The 22,966-nt window shown below is 27.0% G+C and overlaps 5 protein-coding genes across 11 annotated transcripts; 2 read left to right on the plus strand and 3 right to left on the minus strand.

Moving 5' to 3' along the window:
• Positions 1-188: 188 nt before the first annotated feature.
• Positions 189-19,036, minus strand: LOC117241986 (transmembrane protein 234 homolog). The gene is made up of 5 exons (XM_033508312.1): positions 19,032-19,036; positions 1,881-1,903; positions 1,579-1,730; positions 1,345-1,504; positions 189-1,274 (listed from the first exon to the last, which is right to left on the minus strand). The coding sequence occupies exons 2-5, from the start codon at positions 1,894-1,896 to the stop codon at positions 1,192-1,194; spliced, it is 411 nt and encodes a 136-aa protein (XP_033364203.1). The 5' UTR covers positions 1,897-1,903; positions 19,032-19,036; the 3' UTR covers positions 189-1,191.
• Positions 2,238-4,490, plus strand: LOC117241983 (charged multivesicular body protein 7). Of its 2 annotated transcripts, XM_033508310.1 has the most exons (6): positions 2,238-2,790; positions 2,865-3,010; positions 3,076-3,162; positions 3,240-4,011; positions 4,088-4,283; positions 4,380-4,490. In XM_033508310.1, exons 2-6 carry the CDS (start codon positions 2,943-2,945, stop codon positions 4,460-4,462), a joined length of 1,206 nt encoding a protein of 401 aa, XP_033364201.1. In that variant the 5' UTR covers positions 2,238-2,790; positions 2,865-2,942; the 3' UTR covers positions 4,463-4,490. The 2 variants fall into 2 exon arrangements, with proteins under 2 accessions (XP_033364201.1, XP_033364200.1); XM_033508309.1 differs by having other exon boundaries at positions 2,239-2,790; positions 2,865-3,162.
• Positions 4,984-8,774, minus strand: LOC117241982 (modular serine protease-like). The gene is made up of 8 exons (XM_033508308.1): positions 8,364-8,774; positions 8,024-8,054; positions 7,483-7,875; positions 6,904-7,319; positions 6,621-6,830; positions 5,787-6,085; positions 5,376-5,709; positions 4,984-5,275 (listed from the first exon to the last, which is right to left on the minus strand). The coding sequence occupies exons 1-8, from the start codon at positions 8,401-8,403 to the stop codon at positions 5,043-5,045; spliced, it is 1,956 nt and encodes a 651-aa protein (XP_033364199.1). The 5' UTR covers positions 8,404-8,774; the 3' UTR covers positions 4,984-5,042.
• Positions 8,794-11,043, minus strand: LOC117241984 (tRNA pseudouridine synthase A). Its single transcript, XM_033508311.1, has 7 exons — positions 10,897-11,043; positions 10,658-10,815; positions 10,044-10,433; positions 9,599-9,941; positions 9,275-9,530; positions 9,057-9,202; positions 8,794-8,955 (listed from the first exon to the last, which is right to left on the minus strand). Exons 2-7 carry the CDS (start codon positions 10,725-10,727, stop codon positions 8,871-8,873), a joined length of 1,290 nt encoding a protein of 429 aa, XP_033364202.1. The 5' UTR covers positions 10,728-10,815; positions 10,897-11,043; the 3' UTR covers positions 8,794-8,870.
• LOC117241981 (ATPase family AAA domain-containing protein 2-like) lies at positions 11,779-20,437 on the plus strand. 6 transcript variants are annotated; one of them, XM_033508303.1, is made up of 17 exons: positions 11,780-12,148; positions 12,238-12,259; positions 12,747-12,975; positions 13,183-13,537; positions 13,609-13,780; positions 13,969-14,050; positions 14,141-14,390; positions 14,474-14,688; positions 14,800-15,092; positions 15,179-15,496; positions 15,569-15,750; positions 15,829-16,015; positions 16,098-16,576; positions 16,652-16,837; positions 17,116-17,151; positions 17,389-18,268; positions 18,516-20,437. In XM_033508303.1, the coding sequence occupies exons 2-17, from the start codon at positions 12,257-12,259 to the stop codon at positions 18,603-18,605; spliced, it is 3,957 nt and encodes a 1,318-aa protein (XP_033364194.1). In that variant the 5' UTR covers positions 11,780-12,148; positions 12,238-12,256; the 3' UTR covers positions 18,606-20,437. The 6 variants fall into 6 exon arrangements, with proteins under 6 accessions (XP_033364196.1, XP_033364194.1, XP_033364193.1 ...); XM_033508305.1 differs by lacking the exon at positions 12,238-12,259 and having other exon boundaries at positions 11,779-12,148; positions 18,734-20,437; XM_033508302.1 differs by lacking the exon at positions 12,238-12,259.
• The last annotated feature ends 2,529 nt before the right edge of the window (positions 20,438-22,966 follow it).

The following is a 22,966-nucleotide window of genomic DNA, read 5'->3' on the forward strand; positions in this document are numbered from 1 at the left end:
ATATTCCTTTCACAACACAGCCTTCTCTCTGCCAAATTTAACAAATTAAATTTGTTGCATAAGATGAGAATGCATTCAGAACCAACACTACACTACTACCTTTTCTTCTTTTGTGGTTTATAAAAACGGAAGAAAATAATTTCATTTCACCGTGAATCAGAGTGCCATTTCCGTTTTTCTAAGTATCCATACACATTATTTCAACTGAAATCAAAATTTCCGAACATGCAAAGTATTTTCTTAATATATTGATTATATTTTAAGATAAGAGTGACAGCATAAAAAAATATTTCTTAAATTTTATCATAACAATCACCATCTTTGAGTATACAAGGAGATACTTAGCAGTTATATGTATAATTTCTAAATGTTTATTGTGCATAGATCAATTCAATCTCATTTACATATACTAATTGTAAATATTTGTAATAATAATCTTTATTTCTAACAATGACCTTTATATTTGCTTTATTATGTTTCCAATTAATCTTTTTCTTCGGCTATTAATTACCACATTTTATAATTTTTCAAATTAATGAATATTGATGATTATGAATATTGATGATAATGAATATTTGATGTTAACAGTAAAACAAGACACTTTGAAAAAACTTGCAGAATTTAATCTGTTTTACTGTAATATGTTATTATTTCGTACAACGATGTGAATTCGATAATACATCTACAATATTCCTTCCTCTTTGGTGCTGTTTATTTGTCATGTATATATTGATGATTATAGTTCATATGTAAATATCATGAATATATAGACAATGTATCGATCCATCTATAAATTTATGTTATCTATTAATATAATTATTTACTTCTTCAGAAGTGTACGAAATAAAAATGTTAAATGTCGAAGGATTAAAGTCCCAAAATGAATTATATTTCATGTGTAACACAGTTATTAATCTGAAATAAATAAATAAGCATAATACCAAATATTTTCAGTACTAAGAACAAATCAGTGTCATAAATTCCATGTATTTTATAATAACATGTAACCCGTTATTTCTGATCTATATAATCATAAAATATATGATTATATTCTCATCAACATAATTATATCTATATAATTATTGTAATATAAATATTATTTTATTTAAGACAACAAAACAAACGAATCCGTTAAAATTTTAATTGCTATTTGCAACTAATAAAACATTTTAAAATGAAATGCTAAAAAGGTTAAAGCTGTATAGTATTGTCTATTTTATCCCAAGAACAAAGGACTGTTCCAACCAAAATCAATATCATTCCCATGTATGTATCTGAAAATTAATATAATTCACATAAATTCCATTATAAATTTTATTAAAAAATAGCAAATTATATACCAACTTTTGTGTATTTTTTCTTCACCCAAAATCCAACCAGTTATTGCCGTTATTACAAAAGTAAGAGAATTAGTGACTGGAATGGCAAGTGATATATCTACTTTATTCAAAGTTAAAAAATACAATACAGAACCACATTGATTAATGATAAATGGTATAATGTACTATAAAAATAAGAATAATTATTAAAATTATAGCACATCTGTATATTTCAGATAATAGAATTTTTAAATGAAACCTTTAAATTTGTAATAAGAAAAGCAAGTTCTTTAAAAAATTGGCAAAATTTAGAAGATGATTTCACGTTTTCTAAACCTTTAGCTCCTTTTTTAATAAATGGATTGGTTACACCCCACAAAAATGCCACAAGAATGAGGAATATTATAGAATCTATAAAATAAATTCAAAAACTAAACAAGTCTTAACGTTATTATATATGTAATAGCTTGCTTAATAAAAACTCATTATTTTAAAATATATTATATAATTTATAATAACAATGAAACTAATATTAACCTAACAATAACAATATTCACTTGCCTAAAGACGATGACATTTTTACTGTTTCAATATTTACTGAATATTAATTTATACATGTAAAGATATTTATATAAAAAGTTAATATTGTTATCGAATTTCAAAAAGGATGACAGTGGCAGTAACAATGACAGATACTTATAACCTCAAACTATGAATACAATAAAGTTTTAAGGTTTGTCAGATCAGACGAAATTAAGAGAAAAGATCGGATGGTAATAGAGAAAAGTAGCATAATTAGTGGATTAGTGACGTCGTGTCATGACCTGCTATTAGCAATCATTTATATTCAAGCAGTAATAATATTTACATTCTTTAACTTAAGATAATTTCAAATACGATTCTTATAAAAATTATATTAAAAATGGTTATATTATAATTATATGTTGTTATCACGATATGCGTAAAGCAAGTCGCGAGCACCATATGAATGTTGCCATTTGTTTTAACAAAGAGGAAACGGGAGGAAACGCCTGTAGTTAGCCAGCAGAAGTAGAAATGTGATTGTTGTACATAATATAAAATGTCAGTTTGCCTAAATTTGAATTTTACAAATCATTTCTAGCATCGAAGCATTTTTTTTTTTTAAATAAGAAATTTACTGTAATACACGTTAGTCTAAGCAAATGTATTTCACAACTTAAAAATATATCTGCTTTTTTACAAAATGAATGAATCTATATAATAGCAAAATATCTAGTAGTAGCAAAACTGGTAGTAGATAGAATAATAACTGATTCTACTGAGTATTTACACGGTTAGGTGCTTGTACTACGTTCTCAGAACGATTTAATGACAGTTTTATCGAAAGGAAGATTCTAATCAACTTTTTAATAATGAAAAATTATTAATATCTGATAACATTAAAAAAGATATTAATCATATATAGTAGAACTAATATTATCATAAAAAGGTAAATATTATTGTTTTATGTTTTCTATTTTTACATGTAAAAATATAACCTAACTTAAAAGAATATTATTTCAGCTAAAAAAATGACTACAAAAATTGAAGATGTAGATAATAACTTACCACTTCCCTCTGAAAAAATGCCTAAATGTTGGAATGAAGAAGAAAGGATTAGTGCTTTGTTTTCCCCTTTTCGAACTAAATCTGCTAATCCACAAGATTGGGTATCGAAATATAAATTTTGGCAAAATTTAATATATGAATGGTTAAAATACACTAAGAGAAATAGCTTTTCTATTGCAGACTTAAATGGTGCTTTTAGAAGGAAAGGTTGTACACCGCTTTGTTTAGTAACTGTTGTTGAAGAATTACATCGGTAATATTATCTTCATAGATTATAAAAATACAATTAAGAACAATTTACATTGAAGATTAATTTATATAATATTACAGGAATAATGAAATAATTCCAGAAACTGAATTTTTGAAAGAACCCTGTGAATCATGGACTGCATGGTCAATTGATACATTTGTGAAAAAGCCACTTGTGTGGTCATTTTCAAAAGTTAGAAGTTATGTTGTTAATAATGAAATTAACAAAGAGACTAGATATATACATTTAAAAATTATTAAAGAATTTGGAGATGTTATACTTTCTATTTTAGAAAGAAAAAAAGAAAGTATTCTTATTTCATTTTCTGAACTAGTAAAAAGTTGTAAATCTGACATAGATAAAAATATATCAGATAATACTATAATGTTAATCTTAATATGGTTGATGCGTGAAAAAAAGGTGGTTTTTGGAAATAATGAAAATCAAAGTGAATTATTGATTAAAATCGCTGCACATTCATCAGATAGTATAACAGAAATTGAAGAAGGCTTATACAAGTTAATGAAACAAGAAAATATACTTATAAAAGAAATAGAACTTATGGAAGAAGAAAGAATTAATATTATTAGTGAAGCAAAGTCATATTTAACAAAAGGTTTACGGCAGGTAGCAAAAACATATTTGAGAAAAAAGAAAGAATTGGAAAGTACTATTGAAAAGCGAGCTCAAACACTTAACAATATTCAAAGCCTTATAACAAGTATTCAAAATACTCACACAAATACTACTGTGATATCAGCTTACAAAATAGGATCAGATGTATTAAAAAAACTTAACGAGAGTTGTTTGTCAGAGTCTAATGTTATAGATATTGTAGATGACCTGTCAGAAGTGAGTAAATTTCGAAACTAAATAGTTAATTTTTAGTTTACTTATATTAAAATATTTATGTTGATTGAAATTGCAGGCTTTGGAAGAGCAAAAAGAAGTACAATGTATATTATCAGAGTCTCTTGAGAATGATGATTCAAATGTTGATTTAGAAAAGGAATTGGCAGACTTAATGAAACTTGATGAAAATATTTTGCCTTCAGTACCAAATACTAAATTAAGTTCTACCATAGATGAACTTCAAACGAACTTAAAAAACTTACATGTTGAAGGTAAAATGTTTATATTATATTTTTTTGTATTGTAATGTTATATTAGTTTTATTATTAATGTCTAATATTATGTTTGATATTATATTTTTTAAATAGACGCTACTGTGTTCCATGTATCATCTAAATTGCCAAAAAGGGTTAACAATGAAAAGATATCAAAACAATATGAATGTGTGTAAACATAAATAAAATATGGATATCACCAAATTCTGTTTAGAATGGTTTGTCTTTCTGTGACAAGTACAGAAGTAATTATAGTACTTGTATATGTATGTGTATATATATTTCATAATAGTTATTGTATATTGTTTTATAACCAAGGTTTTATATAAATGTTATGCTTGTAACAGAAAAAATAATAATGAGTTTAAATATAATACTAGTTGCACTTCTATAAAAGTATATAATTTATTTTGTATAAATTAAAAAAATAATATTATTTAAAGTTTGTGTATCAAAAGATTTTATATATTCATACATTTTTAACATGTAAATCACCTTACACATTTTTATTAAATATATTTGAAATATTGTATAATTTTGTATCTCCATCGTATGGCTTCCTCCAGTATATGACACCTCATTTATGTATAAAAGAATGATTGTACATTAATATAAAAAAGATATATTATCATAGATCATTCTTTAAAAGATTCATCAACATGTTCTATGTACAAAGAAAGGTAAATAGTACTTTAAATCTCAGTTACATTAGTATATTTCATTAGAGATAGAGTATAAGCAATGGTGAGCATTTCATTATGTAGGACACACAGGTAGTAATGATTGTTGGTCTATCGATAAAATAATATCTTGAATCCATAACAAATGATTGGAAACTTGAGTATACAAAGAATATGTATCACTGTTACATGTTGTAGACCCTCCTGTTGTTTTACTAATAGTAACACTAACAATACCTTTTAAATACCACAATGTATTGCTGCTAAAAATCAATCCACCTCCACTGTCACCATTACAAACTGAAGACCCTGTGATTTACATATTTTTGATCAACTTTAATGTAAGATAAACAACGTACTACAATTTTATATTAAATTTTAAAAAGAAAAACAATAATATTGTACTAACCATTTACATAACCTGCACAAAACTTATCATTTGTAATAAGTACTTGTCCTGTTTCAGGAACAATACTTGAATGTTTACACATACTGTAAGAAACATATGGCACTGTAATTTGTTGTAACATTGCACTAAATTCTCCTGAAGCAGTCTTCCCAAATCCTGCGACTTTTCCATACATTCCATTTTCTAATTTAATCTCATCCTTCGAATCTAAACATACAGGTACTAATCTGTTTGACAATGTAAGTGATGGTGTAACTTCCAATATAGCTATGTCGTTTTCATAATTTCCGCTAAGTCCTCTGTATCTATCACAATGATAGTATATATGTTTTACCTGAAATATATGTAAAGGAGATGATTATTATAATAGTTATAGAAATTCAAAACACTAAAAATAATAAATATAGATACCTTTGCCTTCTTCACCGTTATATTATTATGTAAAGGAGAATCATAATCTTGAAAAATATTGCCTGTGACTATGTAAAATTTTGAAGCATCGTCCAGTTTCTGAGCCACTTCATCATAAACACAATGTGCTGCTGTAATTAGAAGTCTTTCATGAATAATAGTTGCACCACAAATAAATCTTTTTGGTGCAAAAGAATTCTCCGCCCTATAGAGTGTAGCATGCCACGGAAATTCGGAAATATTAGCTGGAGCTCCATTTACAATAGTTGGTGTATACTGTACAGGTAGAACACCACATGCTAAAATATATATTTGTATCATATCATTAAAGAGAAATAATTATTATTATATAAATTTGAATGGTAGCAAACAATATTCAAAATATTAACAAATTTGCATTAGAAATTCTTCAATTTTATTATAATATATATCATAAGCATTACTATAATATTATATAAATTCCACTGAATATACATAAATATGATTAATATGTGCAACTTATCTCACACAAATTATAATACAATATACTTTATATACTTAATAATACTTTCTTTTAAATTAAAACCTTCATTATAACGTATTGAAATAATGTATTAATTTATAATTATAATACTGTATAAAATTATTTTATATTATATTTTTAGTATTGAATCCAGACTTTTAACAACTTTATTTCCTATGCCAAATCAGTGTTTGGATTATTATTTTTCCCTTTATTTGTATTAATAACAATTTTATCATCAAAAACTTCTATAAACATAGAGTAATTTCTTTGTGCATCTGTTTGTAATAAGACAGAAGAATTATTAATATAAATATTTATCATTAGCGGACCTGGAATGCACTGTATTGGATTGGGGCTCCATTCACCATTTTTATTACATGTAACTCGTGATGATGCAAAGTTTGTCTGTTCTTTATAACCATTACGACAGAATAATATTGCTTCTGTTCCAGGAACAGGATTTGAACATGGAGTATATCCACCATTGCGTCTACAACTAACACCTGTTGAAGCTGATTCTAATCCTTTACAACGTATTTCTGTAAAACACAAGTATATTTCAATAATATCTTTTTACTATTTTTAATATTACTTTATAATTTTTTTTCATACCTTTACATTCTGGAATATTTACCCATTTACCTTGCAAGCTACAAAATGGACGAGTATCTTTACTTAATTTATAACCAGGATTACATTTGTATATTAATTCTTGTCCTGGTTCTAACCGTGTGCCTTGTGCAACATCACAATCATTACATACTTGACCAGCTTGCACATCACAGCAATATGATTTGTGTAATTTCCAATAACCATTTTCTGGTTTTGGTGGTACAATACAAAATTTGGAACTAATAGGAGGTATTGGACGCTGTGTTATAGGAGGAGGAGTTGAAGTTGTTCCTGTAGTATATTTGCATTTCACAGGATCTTCATCGGAACCATCTGCACAGTTTTCAACTCCATTGCATTTTAAATCACCATCAATACAGGCACCATAAGCACAACGAAAAGAGAAATTTGGACAGCTATAAATATGTCAAATAGAGTTATACCATATAAGTTAATTAATAAATTAAGTTTGATTATTTCTACAGAAATGAATTATAATGCAAGTAAAATTGTAATGTAGTTCAGAGATATTTATACTACATTAAATTTATGACTTTTTTCTTCAATTTTACAACTTACATGATTGAACCACATTGCATATATGTCTCATCTGAATTATCTGCACAGTCTGCTTTACCATCGCATAGACTACTTTTATCAATGCAATGTCCATTAGCGCATGTGAATTGATCTTTTCTACACGATGCAGATGAAGACATATTGGATGAAATGCCTGTACATCTAGACAATGTTTCATCACTATTGTCAATACAGTCCTGTATTCCATTGCAAGTTACATCTCCATCTACACATGCACCATAAGAACATCGAAATGCATAATTTGGACATATGATTTCAGCTTTAGTACACTCTACAACTGTTTCATCAGAGCTATCTTTACAATCTGCCTGCCCATCACATAATAATTCACTCTTTATGCAGTCTCCATTTTTACATTGAAATGTTTCTATACTATAAGAAAGACATTAATGAATTTTGTTATAAATCCATGAAATATATGTTTGTTAATGAATATTATTACTTTCATATTAATGGCGTAAATAAAATATTTTATTGATGTAAAATAACAGTATATTTATAAAAAGATATATTAACTTACCCACATTGTGTATATCCATGTTTCATCAAACCTATAAAATAAATAAACTATATATTTTACGTTTCAAATTCTTTACTTTATTTTATTTTAAACCTATAATTTGTACATTAAGCTATAAAGAATATATATCGTATATCTTCTGCAAGAAATTGTTTAAAATTTAGAATAATAATAATAATACAATTACGAAAAAACAATGTAATTTCACTCCATGATAATATGCTTTATGTTATAACATGTATTGCAAATATAATTATTATCTATGGTTGGTATATATAAAAATTTGTCAGAGTTCAAGGTCACTACTAAACTAGTTTAGTACAAAAAAAAATTTACTTACTGAATATAATTGTTAAAATGATAATTATCGTATTTTTCATAATAATAAAGAAAATTGCCGGGAAGATTCCTTTAGCTTCTTTAATGATGAATTCTCTCAGTCACTAATCCTGAATCAATCTGGAATAACCCGTTTGAGGCAACAAGTATTCTTATCTGTTTGTGTGCATGTTTGTGAGGGGAAATACGCGGATGTATATTCGCTTTATTCTGATTTGATGATCATATGTTAAAGCGAGATAGAAATAACATATAACTAATATTTCACACACTTGGAAGATACGAGAAAAATCAAAATAATTGCAATTATAGACGTACATATAGTAAGCAGAGATAATCTATTACAATAATTTTTTTGTAGATCAACGATAAATGAATATATTCTATAATTAAATAAATTCTTTTAGATTTTGTATACATTTATAATAACATTACAGTTTAAAATAGTTAAAAATAGTTATTATTGACAAATATATGTAATACACTTTTGATAAAAAATACAATGATCTCATGATACACATTCACACTGTACTACATATTCTTTAAATGCAAATCTCTTTGGTGTTAGGATAGATGCCAACCAATGCATCATTCTACATTACACTTGTCAAGGTAAATATTTTTATTAAAGTATTCTGTAATTTAAAAAATATTAATCAATTACTCTGTAAATTATTACATAAAAAAAGGATACACTTTTTCTGATATTTCCTCATCTATTATATCCTGTAAAATGCATTCTTTATAAAATTTGTCAACATCGTCATTGCATTCTTGCCATTCTAATGTTTTGTGAAATCCATCTTTTCCAAATCTTTCATTATAATATTTATAATGTACCTAAATAAAGGAAGATCTTAATTAAATAATTCTATTTCGTATTTGAAACTAATTAAAATTAAAATATCTTACAAAATGTAAACTTAGTCCTAAACCTGGTGCAATAGGGATGTCAATTTTTTCTACTGAAAATACATCTTTGATAATATCACTTTTCACAATATTTCTACAAATCCCTATAACTAAAGCTACCATTTTTCTAATTTGATGTAACATAAAACTTTGTCCTTTTATTTCCAGTACTGCAAATTCCATATTATTTGCAATAAATGTTTCAACACAACGAAAGTATATTATATAACGCTTGGCTCTTGGATCTAATGGCTTTCTAAGAGAAAGTAATATAATAAGTAGAGAAAGTAATATACTAAGATTTTACGATACAAAATAACTTACGTTTTCGATGTAAAATTATGAAAATTATGTGTGCCTTCTAATAATTTCAAAATTTCATTTAGCTTGTCAAGCATTTCTGGAGTCAATCGGAATTCATGATATGGCTTTCCATCTATCATAGATAGTTGTTTAAGTCGTTGTTCTTCATTTATTCCTTCCTCTTCGTCAATTTGTAAAAAATTTGAATCTTCTGGAGCCAAAACAAATGTGGGAAGAACATATCTGTATGTTCTAGCATCGCATTTATTTTTACTATTAAAAGTTTTTGTTACCCTCTTTACATCAAATACTCTGATATCCTTTGGAAGATACTGATTTATATCTTCTTTGTTTACATAATCAGCTACAATTGATTATGAGTTAATGACGTTAATTATTATTTTCATCATTCACAATTATCGCTGTTTTATTCATGTAACTGTAAAATAAATAATATAATACTTACGCAATTGTAGAGAAACAACTTGCCTAACTGCTGATACACCTTTATCTGTACGTGCAGCTCTTTGAAATTTAATTTCTCTTACATCTTCAAATTGTTCTTTCGTAATAAAATTTGCTTTCAACAAAGCAAATAATAAACTTTCTTCAATAGTTTTCGTACCACGATTAATTTGCATACCAGAATAATTTCTGCCCACGTAACCTAACATTATCACAAAGTTTTTCCTTTTAACGTTGTTTTTTCTTTGTACTACATCTTCAGTTGGTTCTACCTTTGGAACTTTTGTTATCATTTCATAACTTTCATCGATCATTTGTCTTTTATTAGTTCGTTCAATAATATTCTCATCTTGTTTAATACTGCTTGACATGTTTTTATCAAAAAAATTATCTAAAATTAAATATATATAATTAACATAAGAATACATATATATAATAAGAATAACAAAATAATTTAAAACATTAACATTGAACAATTATTTGACTCAATAGGTATCACTCATGCTTTATTATAATATTTTTTAATAATTTTCAAATAATTGTCCTATATTTTCATTCAATAGTAGTGTTTTATATGTATATACATGTATGTATATGTTATGTTAATGAACTTACCGTATTGTAATCTTATAAAACGGGAAAAAATTAAATTATTTCTAATAATATACTGATTGCCACGAAACATTAAAAATGTTAAATTAATTTTTAAAAACAATGCATACAATTTTTTAATTTTTCAGTTTTTTTGAGATACACCTTCAGAGAGCTATAACCTATAAAGTAAAACATTGTTGTACATAATTTTAATTATCTTTATAATTTATATATATTATACAAACAGAACATTCACAAACCGTATATAATTTACAGACACTGTATAATTAGTAAATATATAAAATATTATAGATTATTATCATAATTTCATACACCCAAAATTACAGAAACTATAGAAATTTTAACTTTCCAATAAGTACAAATATATGACATCTAAAATGCATTTAAAGGAAACATCTTTCAGTAGCTTATGCTTTCTTATTTACTTAATTTTATTTATGCCCAAATCAATTGCGAAATATATGTAATTTTAAACAATTAAGTAAAGTTTTAACAAGCATATTACATTATTTCTTAAATATATCTTTGCTTACGATGCAGGTTTTTACACGCTTTTACTAAAGAACTAAAACACTATCAAATTTTAATAATTATATTTGAGGAAAAGGAAGTGGAAATTAAAAATAAGTACAACGAGTTTAATAAATTCATTCCGCATTAACTTAAATGAAATATATTGAGAAAAAGTGATCTTATGTCTTATAGCATTTCATATGCTAAATTTTACAGAATTAAAGTACCCTTTTAATTAATCGTTTTTAAAAACAAATATTTTTTTATACAAAATAAAAAATGCATCTATTCTAGTATATAAAAATATATAACTCAATTTAAATTGATTTAAAAATTTTTGAAATGCCTTAACTTCCAGGAACAGTCATATGATTGTAATTCCTAAATTTAGCATTTTAAATAACAAAACTTCTGATTTTTTGTGCGATCAATATTTCAGAACATATGATATGAACTTTATGCGATGATAGATCTATTCTGTATTTAGTCAATGTTTGTACCAATAATTACATTTATGCATATATCGTATACTTACCATCAGTAGCTAACTCGTTTTATTTCAGAGCGCGCTAATATCGTATTCTTACATCATATACTTAAAGGTGATCACAATTGCAAACGGGTTAGGTTAGATCTACAGATACATTTACAGCTAATTTCAGTATGTGTTCACGTATGCAATGATAGTTTGCGAATACGAATTTTGTAATCATCGATTCGACAAGAAATTTTTTATTGCAACGACGAACTTATTGGTTATAACATGTGTCATGTGGATCTTTATTATTCATGTTGCTAATGTAACATAATTTTAAGTGATAGTCGATCATAAAACGACCTTTGTGGAGGTTCAGTGTGCATGCGCTACGTGCACTCAATCGAGGCAGTGGTGTTACTTTACCTAAGGCATATGACGGACGTTAGCAGTTTTCTTTTTACTTTAAGTATAAATTGGCAGCAAGAACTGGCCAGATGAAGGTAATTTATTTGGTAAAATGCTAAATATTTCGAACATCGATGATCTCAAATGCTAAATAATTCCTGAGGTTAAAATTCGTGTGTTTCAGGGTGAATCTAATTGCTTCTATGGTGCTTTGTTTATTATTATTATATATCGTGCATATTTTAATTTCAATCGTCTTTTTTACATTTTCTCTGGTTAATCATTAATTGTATCGTCACTTTTTTATAAGAAGTAATTTACATTCATTTTCATACTCTTCGGCGTTCTGCAAAAGTATTTAAGTGGGCGGTGTTCCATTTCGTAAAAAAGAACAACAAAAAATACGAAAAAATGTTTATTAACTGTCAAAAAGTTCTATCATTGTTATATAATTTATTTCATTATATTATGAGTCAAATATACCATTTTTCCACTGTATTTCACAAGAATACTTGATGTTATGCCTTCTACTTCAATTATTTTTATAAAATATTACCATTCTAATTTAAATAAGTTTTGCAGTAGATTAATATACAAGGTTAATATATTAGTGCATAAGATAGATATATGTATAATAATTGAATCAGTTGAAATGTAAAAAAGAAGTACTTTTAATTGTATGATACAATATAGATAATGTCAGATGATGATGCTGCATTGGACTCAATGGATACAGAAGAAGATATCTTTTCTCCAAGAAACCGTAGCCTGGGCTCTAATGCCAGAAGGGTTAAAAGTTTGCGTACTTTACGATCACATTCAAATTCTACTTCTCATATATCTATGAATAACTTAAGTGTGCGCCGTAGCACACGTCATAGAATGCAAACATATGATAATCTTAATACTAGCTGGATTTTAGGTAAAGCATATCTTAAAATCATACTTGATTCTATATGTAATATATATCACTTACATTTAATCTTGTTAAATCATATCAAGAAAATTATTGAATATTATGTAACATATAAAGTCTATCTTTTAAATAATGTTCTAGATAAAATAGGTGTTAGATAAGCAAAAATTCTTGTTATGTGAAGATTTTTGAAGTATTTCTAATGTATTTTAGGTACACAAACATTGAAAGGTTATCCTATGTTCCAACAGCATGGTTCTTCATCTGACAAAGAAATGGTGGATGAAGTTCCTGAAAGAAAACGTGATGTTAGAGAGCGCATGCCTCTTAGATCACGTGAAAATCACCCTCCAAATAAAAACTCTAGACATATTAGAGAAAGAACAGAACATGACAGACAAAATAATAGAGAACTTAGAGGAAGAGGTGATCGTGATCTTAGAGAAAAAACAGAGCAAGACAAAGATATTAGAGATCTCAAGGATAGGCAGGAAAGGGAAAGAACAGAGAGGGAACATAAAGATAAAATGGAAACCAGAAGTAAATCTAATGAGGAAAAGGATGTAAGGTAAATATTCATTAAGGTAATTTATAAAGCTAAAATGTGATTAAATCTTTATTAAAATAACCTATGTATAGGACAAGAAAATCTGATAGTCCAAGTAGACTTAGAGAAGGACCTGCTACAAGACTTGGTGGAAATTTAAGTGAAAAGGATGTGAAGCCTAAAGTAGAACGTGTTGAAGCTGATGAAGATAGCTCACAAGAAAGTGAGAAACCTGAAAATAACGATAATTCTGAAAATGAAGATGTAAGTAATTTTTTGTAATTTTTTTGATGAGCTATTATATTCCAATTTTTAATATAAAGTAATAAAATAAGAATATTGTTTTATAATTTGTACATTGATTAGTACATGTATAAAATAATGTTGAATCAATGAGGAAAATTATTGTTAGAACATAATGAGAAAATAAAAAATACTTATGTTATTGTCAGGGTTATGAAGATATGTATACCCGTATTAAACGAACTAGAAGGACAGCACAGCGGCAATTACCAAGGGGTAAGAAACTTACAGGTTCGATGTTTATCTTTGACATAAACATGCTACTACTTTATATGACTAAAGACGTTTTTTTATATTATTTCCAACTTAATATTTTTACAGTGGTAGATAGTGATTTAAGTGAATCTTCCGATTCCCCCGGTCCTAGAAAGTATAGTTTACGTCAGAAAAAACCAGCTGTAGATAGATTTCAAGCTAATGTAGAACCAGTTCGGCGATCTATAAAGGCACTTAGAAGTGTTCTTAGTAATTCCATGAGAAGGCGTAAACATAGAAGCAAAAGTACAAGCTCTAGTGATTCCAGTGATTCAGAACCTCAACGTTATGATAAGAAGAAAAGTAAAAAAGCAAGGTAAAAAGAGAATTTAGGAAATATTTTGCTAGATTAGAAATAATCATACAAGTTATTCTTCAAATAAAATCATTTCATTGTAGGCAATCAGCAATACCTCAAGGTGGACCACCTGATCGTAAAGCAGATATAAATCCAATTACTTTAGATACTAATATTAGATTCAATGATGTTGGCGGCTTAGAATCACATATTCACTGCCTTAAAGAAATGGTTGTTTTTCCTATGATGTATCCAGATGTTTTTGAACGTTTTCATATTACCCCACCAAAAGGAGTATTATTTCATGGTCCACCAGGTAGGTTCATCTTGTATACATCTATATTTATTATTATATATTTATAATTACATTAGTTATATTTAAAGTAACACATTGTGATTATTAATACATCTTTATTTATTTATCTAGGAACTGGTAAGACGTTGATAGCTAGAGCATTGGCAAATGAATGTAGTCAAGGCAGTAGAAAAATGTCGTTCTTTATGAGAAAGGGCGCAGATTGTCTATCTAAGTGGGTCGGGGAATCCGAACGCCAGTTGCGATTGTTATTTGAGCAGGCTCAACAAATGAAACCGTCCATAATATTTTTTGATGAAATAGATGGCCTTGCACCTGTTCGAAGTACGAAACAGGATCAAATCCATGCTAGTATTGTATCTACTCTTTTGGCGCTTATGGATGGCCTCAGTGATAGGGGAGAGGTTAATTATTTCATTTTTGAAAACATGTTTAAGCGCTTAATTATCAAATATTTATGATTGATTCCCATTCTTTTTATTGGTAATAGGTAATAGTTATTGGAGCAACAAATAGAATAGATGCCATTGATCCAGCATTACGTAGGCCAGGTCGTTTCGATCGGGAATTATTTTTTCCTTTACCTGCTATGAAAGAAAGATTAGAGATATTGAAAATTCATGTTAGCAAGTGGAAAAATCCCCCACCTGATCAATTGTTAGAGGTATTAGCTGAAAAAGCGACAGGTTATTGTGGCTCGGACTTGAGAGCTTTATGCACTGAAGCAGTTTTGCAAGGATTGCGAAGAACTTATCCGCAAATATATATAACAAATAATAGGTTACTTTTAGATCCTGAACGAATCAAAGTATGTTATTATTATTATTTGATAACATATATCTATTAAATAAGTATAATAAGATTATATATATTTTTATAGGTGAAAAAACGGGATTTTTTACAAGCCAGTTCCATTCTTGTACCATCATCACAAAGAGTGTCACCTTGTGCTAGAAGAAAATTGCAACTTTTTATGGAACCCTTATTAGGACCTTTATTGGAAGAGTTGCTTAACTCGATAAAAGGAATATTTCCACAAGGAGTTAATTCTGCTATGGCAAAGTAACAAAATTTTAAGAATAACTATTTTACTGTTATATTAACCTTTCTTATTTAATATTACTGTCTTAAATATCCTAGAGTGAAAATTACTAAAGGAATTCATCGTCCAAGGCTATTAATTTCCGGTGGAAATTTGTCTGAGGGTCAAGGACCACATTTAGCACAAGCATTATTATATCATATGGAACATCTACCAATTCAAACATTAGATGTTAGCACTCTTTTTGCAGAAAGTGGACGATCGCCGGAAGAAACCTGCGTTCAGGTTAGTTAACAATAATAAAAGGAAACATGCATTATTAGTAAATTATAATTAAAAATATTTTATACGATTTTAAATAATATAGGTGTTTAACGAAGCTGCCAGGAATGTGCCGTCCATAATTTATATTCGGTCGATTGATCAGTGGTGGCCACTTGTACCTGAAACTGTAAAAGCAGTTTTTTTGTGTCGTATTGCAGCACTTGATCCTTCTTTACCCATTTTAATTTTAGCCACAAGTGATAGAACATATCAGGATCTTCCTACTCAACTTCAAAGTCTGTTTAGCGAACTTCGTAGTGAAGTTTATTCTATGAAAACACCAACAGCAGAGCAAAGATCCAAATTCTTCCGACCTATTTTCATGGTTCAGAGCTTGAAGCCACCGAAAATAAAAGATGACAAAGTAGAAGTTCTAGAGGAGCTTCCTTTAGCACCAGATCCTTTACCAAAGAAATTAACGGAAGAAGAAAAGAAAATAATATATGAAAAAGAAGAAGTTTCGTTAAGAGAATTAAGAATTTTCTTGAGGGAAATTTGTGCAAAACTTGCAAGAAATAGACAGTAAATATCTTCATATTATAACTTTTTGTTTATAAGGTGAAAATTAATATCAAATATTAAATATTTATATTGCAGATTCTTCATGTTTACAAAACCAGTAGATACGGAAGAAGTACCAGATTATAATATGATAATAAAACAACCTATGGATTTAGAAACCATGATGACAAAAATCGATATGCATTGTTACCTTTGTGCTCGAGATTTTCTTGATGATATCGATCTCATTTGTAGAAATGCTTTGGAATATAATCCTGACAGGTCAGTGGGCACAGTATATAACATTTGTTTTATCAAATCCCTAACCAAATCTTATAAAACTATATACTTCAATATTATAATTTAAATACGGAAGCGTTTAATATGTTTTACTACTCTGTTTTCTTCATAAATTATTCAAAAAGAATGTTGCACAGATATTATTTTTTATTATTACTTATTCTCCTACTTTTTTTTGTCATTATACATACAATTATAAATAATATAAATAATGGAGTTAAAGTTGATACTGACATTCATGTTGTGTGTTTTCATGTCAGCTTACGTGATAGGCCTTCCCTTGGAATATTAAAGAGGTAGTTCAGATATTCCTGTTTATCCGTTGCTGTTGTTGCTCCGTAGTTAAGGTGGCTTTCAATTGCTGGCATATATTTTATTAATTATTTATATATGATATATTATATGAAAAAAGTTGTATTATTGAAAGCCACTCATATTAGTTCATGTTGCTTTTCGATAGTGATATAATTCTTTATAATATTAATATGTATATATTATATGGTATACATATATTGCGTAATGTTCTTTCACAGAGATCCAGCTGACAAATTGATAAGACATCGTGCATGCTCTCTTCGTGATAATGCATACGCATTAATAAAAGCAGAATTGGATTCCGACTTTGAGGATAAATGTCGTGAGATTTCGAAGAATCGTAAAATTATTGAAAGTACGTCTAACAACGAGGTAGAAAATAAGAATCAGTCAAAAGCAGAGCAATCCACGTCTGGAACCGAACGAACAGATAAAAAAGACACTGCGAGTCCTAGTCATTCCTTGATTGTAAATGGAAGAAGATATAATAATTCTAGAAAACGTAGAATACCAGCTTGGGCACGGGGCTATGTAAAGAAAGTTCATAAAAAGAAGAAAATCGCATTTGATGAAAATGTAACTGTATCTGATAACAAAGTATGTTTAACTAATGAAGCGACAAGTATAGATTTAGAAAAATTCCAAGAATTTGAAACTGAAGCAAACAGTGTTTTGAATGGTCATGTACCTCTGTTTGATAATTCTGATTCTGAAAACGATTCGCAAAATGAAAGTTCAAAAGACATGCAAGGAATTCAAAGCAATAATGTCAGTGATCAACATATTGATGAAATTGAAAATATGGATATATGTTTTACGGAAGAAGAGAAGAATGCGGAAAATAGTGCATCTAATTCATCGTCTAGACGGGGAAGTATAGATGAATTATCGTTTGCTATTGAAAGTGATTCTAGTCCAGCCAGATTTGAGGAAACCGAAAGGTTTTTAGTAGATAGGAATGAATTGGAGAATGCATGGCAAACCACTGTTGAAATTACAAAGGATTTTCCTGTAGAAGTACTATGTGACATTTATGTGCAACTAAGTCGGTGTGTAGGAAAATATGCTCAGAGCTATGATAGAAAATCACTGCCAAAGGTAAATATATTTTATTTAACCAAATTTGTTATATTTATTCATTTTTCAATATCATGTAATATCATTTCCCTATTTAATTAATTATTCTAACATTCATATTTGTCATTAAATAATATCAAGCAAATTATTATTTGTTTCTTATTGAATCTTATTGTTGTGTATGACTTTTCAATAGAATAATATAATGTAGAGAGAGAATAATTTTTTTATGTAGTATAAAGTATCTTATAATTCATAATGTGTATAGGAGTTGCTCAAGGAAGTGAAAAGATTTGAAGAGTTCAAGACAACGTACGAGAAAGTTCATCATGTCGCTAATCAAACCGACATATTATAAGTCACACGCTACCTTTAGTATCATTATAACAAAATTTTTGTACATTTACACTAAACAAAGATTATCAATTAATGTTAAATCACATGATGATTTAAAATAGTACATTTTTTTCGTTTCAATCTTTACAGTTACTGATAATTAATAAGAGGAAGGAGGTAACTTTAATGTTATATAGATATATATGAAGGAAAACCGAAATGGTGCATTCGAATTTCGGTTTTTAAAGACATGGTGAAGTATAACTGTGCATTAATCTTACAAGGAAAAGAATGATCGTTATATATGAAACTAAAAGGATACGATTTTAATCATTTATCTCTCAGTATCTAAATATAAAATGATAAATTATTATAATAATATTGGCTTATAATTATTAGTGGCTGACATAATATATCTCACAGTAAAAAATTTTGATATCAAATTTAGATATTTCAATAATCATACATAATTCTCGGTTAATTATAAATTTTTGCATAAAAATTGGTATAAAAATGCAATAAAAGTAATTAGTTAGAAAACTACAAATAATTTGTTTTCTGTGCAAGTTGATTTTAGTGGGATACTTGTGAAATAATTTTTGCGTTAATATATAGTACTTCATGCCTCAAAGAAGTATATTTCTTCATAACAAAATTTTGCAAATGGTGGTTATACAAAGATGATGGTAATTTAATACAATATGTACTTAACTATAGTTTTTTACATGTGGTACTTGGCAGTACATTATATCAAATTATTTTATTGTATCTGCACATAGTAGAATTCTAACAAATCTTCATAAAATACATTATAGATTCATTATATGCGCCAGTTATTACTTTGGATTTTTACAGACTTTTACATAATTTTTATAAAGGTACTTTAAACATAGACATATCTTGACATATAGGTTCCAACATGCATATATAAGGTCATATGTGTTCTATTTTTAAAAAGAAATCATTTAGTAAATTAATACTCGATATAAAAATGTCTAAGTTTTAAATTTAAATTCAGTAATTTTATATAATTTTTTTACTGTTTCATTAGAGGTTATTAATCAATCATTAAAGCAATGAGAACTTAAAAACAAATTTCATAAATTGTAAAACATGTAAATACATTCCAAATTTTATGAGCAATATTACATATTGCATAATTAAATATTTTTGGCATGTACATAATGGACTTTTAGGAGTAACTTGTACTAGATTTTGATATTTATTATATGCCTTCTTTTCGTATTTAGAAATCATGGATAATTTAGTAAATTAAATTTAGATAATCTGTGTATTATTTAAAATAACGCTTGATACAATAATTTTTCATCAATGTGAATAAAAATTATTTGTATCTAGCATAAATTTGTCATTCTTACATACATTAGTGATTGGTCATATATAATGACTGGTCACGAATGTTATCATGGCATTATTCAAAATTTGAATTTGTTATTTTAGATAGTACGATTTTATTGAGTACAATTATAAAATTATATAGTTGAATTATATTTAGATAATTAGTTTTTTAATTATAATGTGGATAATGTACAATCGAAACATGGTACGTGCTCGTCGGTTTATCTTAACCAAAGTTATAAACGATAAGCAAAGTAATTAAAAAATAGATTTTGATTCAGTTATGGGTATAACAGTGGATATAATTGAAAATCAGTATAAATATGAAATACCTCGGTAAAAATCGTAAACATATGCAAAGAAAATCGTATTTGTATAAATGTTAGAAAATATTTAACGTAAAACTTACATTCTAGATTCGTATACTGGTTGTGATTTATACTGTAACTGTGAAAGAATAGTTACCAAACATTATAGATGAGAGAAAAAAGATTTTAATGCATTCTAGAGTGCAAGTAATAAGTTCTTCCTATTGACATTGTTCATATAAATAGTATTCATTTATATAAGAAAACAATGTGTTAGCAAATGAATTTTTTTATTTAGTTTCAATTATTTACATGCATATATATATATGTAGAATACATACTAAGTTTAAAATGGATAGTAAGAATTAATAGTAACTCTTATGATCAAGCATGTAACAAATAATACTATATTCTTAAAATAATGCTATGTAACCAATAACTGATACAATTTCAAATATTATGATGTTATTAATAAATTGGTAGCTAACTTTATAATTTGTTATATTTATATTAGTCAAACTTTACGAATGTGAAAATTAAATTAAATATTATAAAAAATTCATTTTTCAATTGTAGCGAGTATTATAACTGAGTTTTACGAAATTGTAATTAAATTACTTAATATTTGTTAGAATATAGGGATGAAAAGACTGAACTCTAGAAATGCTCACTACATAGTATTTATTCCCTTTGTGTGTTACTCTCTATATTCAAATTGAACTAGCAAAATAATTTTCAGTACTCTATTAGATGAATTTCTTTAGTGTACATACCAAATTTTGAAATAAAATAATTTATATATATAATTTTTAGGACAATTATCTATATGTTTAATGTTTTGATATATGCTTGATGTTTTAGGATGATATATTAGAGTTCAAAGAATGAATGAAGATAATTTACAGTAAAAATATGTCATGCCAAGAAAAATCATTTTATTTTCATTGCTAATTAATTATAATATTTTTAAAAAATTTGCATTCTTTTCATAATTTAATTTAGTATTATGTGTAAAGCTATTTCTGTATTTAATTATTAGTATTAAAAATGTTCCATGTGCATACGTATACTGTTTTGTATAAAATTAAACTGTACTAACAGTAAAGGAACTAATGTTTAAAAGTTCACTAAAATTTGTAGCAGTATTTCAAAAAATTTTAAAATATTTGTTAATGTCTTTGTTAAGATATCTTTTTATAACTGTACATGAAATACAAATGATTTTATAAGAATTCAAATGCAAATTACGGAATATTAGTTCACGTATTTCTGCACGATTTAGAATTTAATTTGAACTTTTAATAATTGGAATGCTTTTTAATTGAGTAATTTATTTAATTTTACATCAAGACACTTCACACGAAATTTAGTAAAATTGAGGATTTGAATATTGTACTTTCTCTTGCTCAGGTGTCTATCCTTTTATGATAAGGATAATCAACATTATATAAACTAATGCTACATTATGGAAATTGAATAAGTATTGGTATTGATGTTAGATAAAGAGAACTAAGTTAACAAAAATATTGTTACCATTATATGATATCATTTATAGCACTCATGATATATAGGAAGCAAGAAATTTAAAGTACTAAAAACAAGCTGTAATATTGCTTCTAGTTTCTAAAGCATTAACAAAAGTTCAGCGATATGAAATTTTGTTTGAAATTTGTATGTTAATGGTATAGTCTATATTCAGATATTTTTTATCAGCTCAATTTAATTCAGTAATATAGTATCCATAAACTTTTATTTAATTCAAGTATACCCATTAAATATCGCTGATATTTGCCAAAGAATTTGTATAATATCTCAATGATAAAGATTGAATTGTAAATCTTGATAAATAGCAAATGATACAGAAAAATCACATATACAATTAATACAGATTAAAAAAAGGACATTAATTGAATCATTGTGACTTTTCTGTTTCCATTGATATATTTTACATTCCACTTTATGATAAATAAATCCGAAACGTAATTATTCCAAGAATAATTTCTGGTGCTATTTTCTGATGTGCTATCATCTCTGTATTACCAAGAATAAGCAAAAGACAAAAAAAAAACTGTGTAATTACATGTACATTGTATTAATCGAGAGGTTCCCGTAACCACTGCCGTTTGAACTAACTAATATAATTACTTTGCTAAAATATTCGGATAATGAAGATTGTAATGCTGCTATTTGCAAAGAACATATTGATCTACGAATTTAATGAAATTTTTATTGAATATGTATGTTCGTACAATATGACCTTTGGCAGACAGTAGTTTCAGACGTATGAAGCATATGTGTAGAAGGTATAGGAAACAAAACAAAAGAGCATACACTGCCTTATTTATTTTACCATACAGGTAATAAGTTTTATTGTCATTCATTGTAGCATAATAAATTGAAATTTCATAATTGTAATAATCTGCTTTGTTTTTAATTACCTTTTACTAAATTCCTGTTATTCCTTTATAAAAATGTATGATATCATTCCTTCATAAAATTTATTAACGAGTTAAAAATGTCTATGTACATATTAAAGATCTTAAGTTATGTTATAAATATGAAATAAATATAGATTTTTAATATGCTTCAATTATTCATATTACTTACATATATCGAATAATTAAGTAACATCGTATAATAACGTTCACTTTATTGCTTAATGCATAATGTTTAATACGTGTCTTTACAACAGTAAAAATATAAAATAATAAAAAGT

This window comes from Bombus vosnesenskii, unplaced genomic scaffold (assembly GCF_011952255.1).
Source record: "Bombus vosnesenskii isolate JDL3184/JDL3185 unplaced genomic scaffold, Bvos_JDL3184-5_v1.1 scf7180000016262, whole genome shotgun sequence".
NCBI classification, from domain to species: Eukaryota; Metazoa; Arthropoda; class Insecta; order Hymenoptera; family Apidae; genus Bombus; species Bombus vosnesenskii.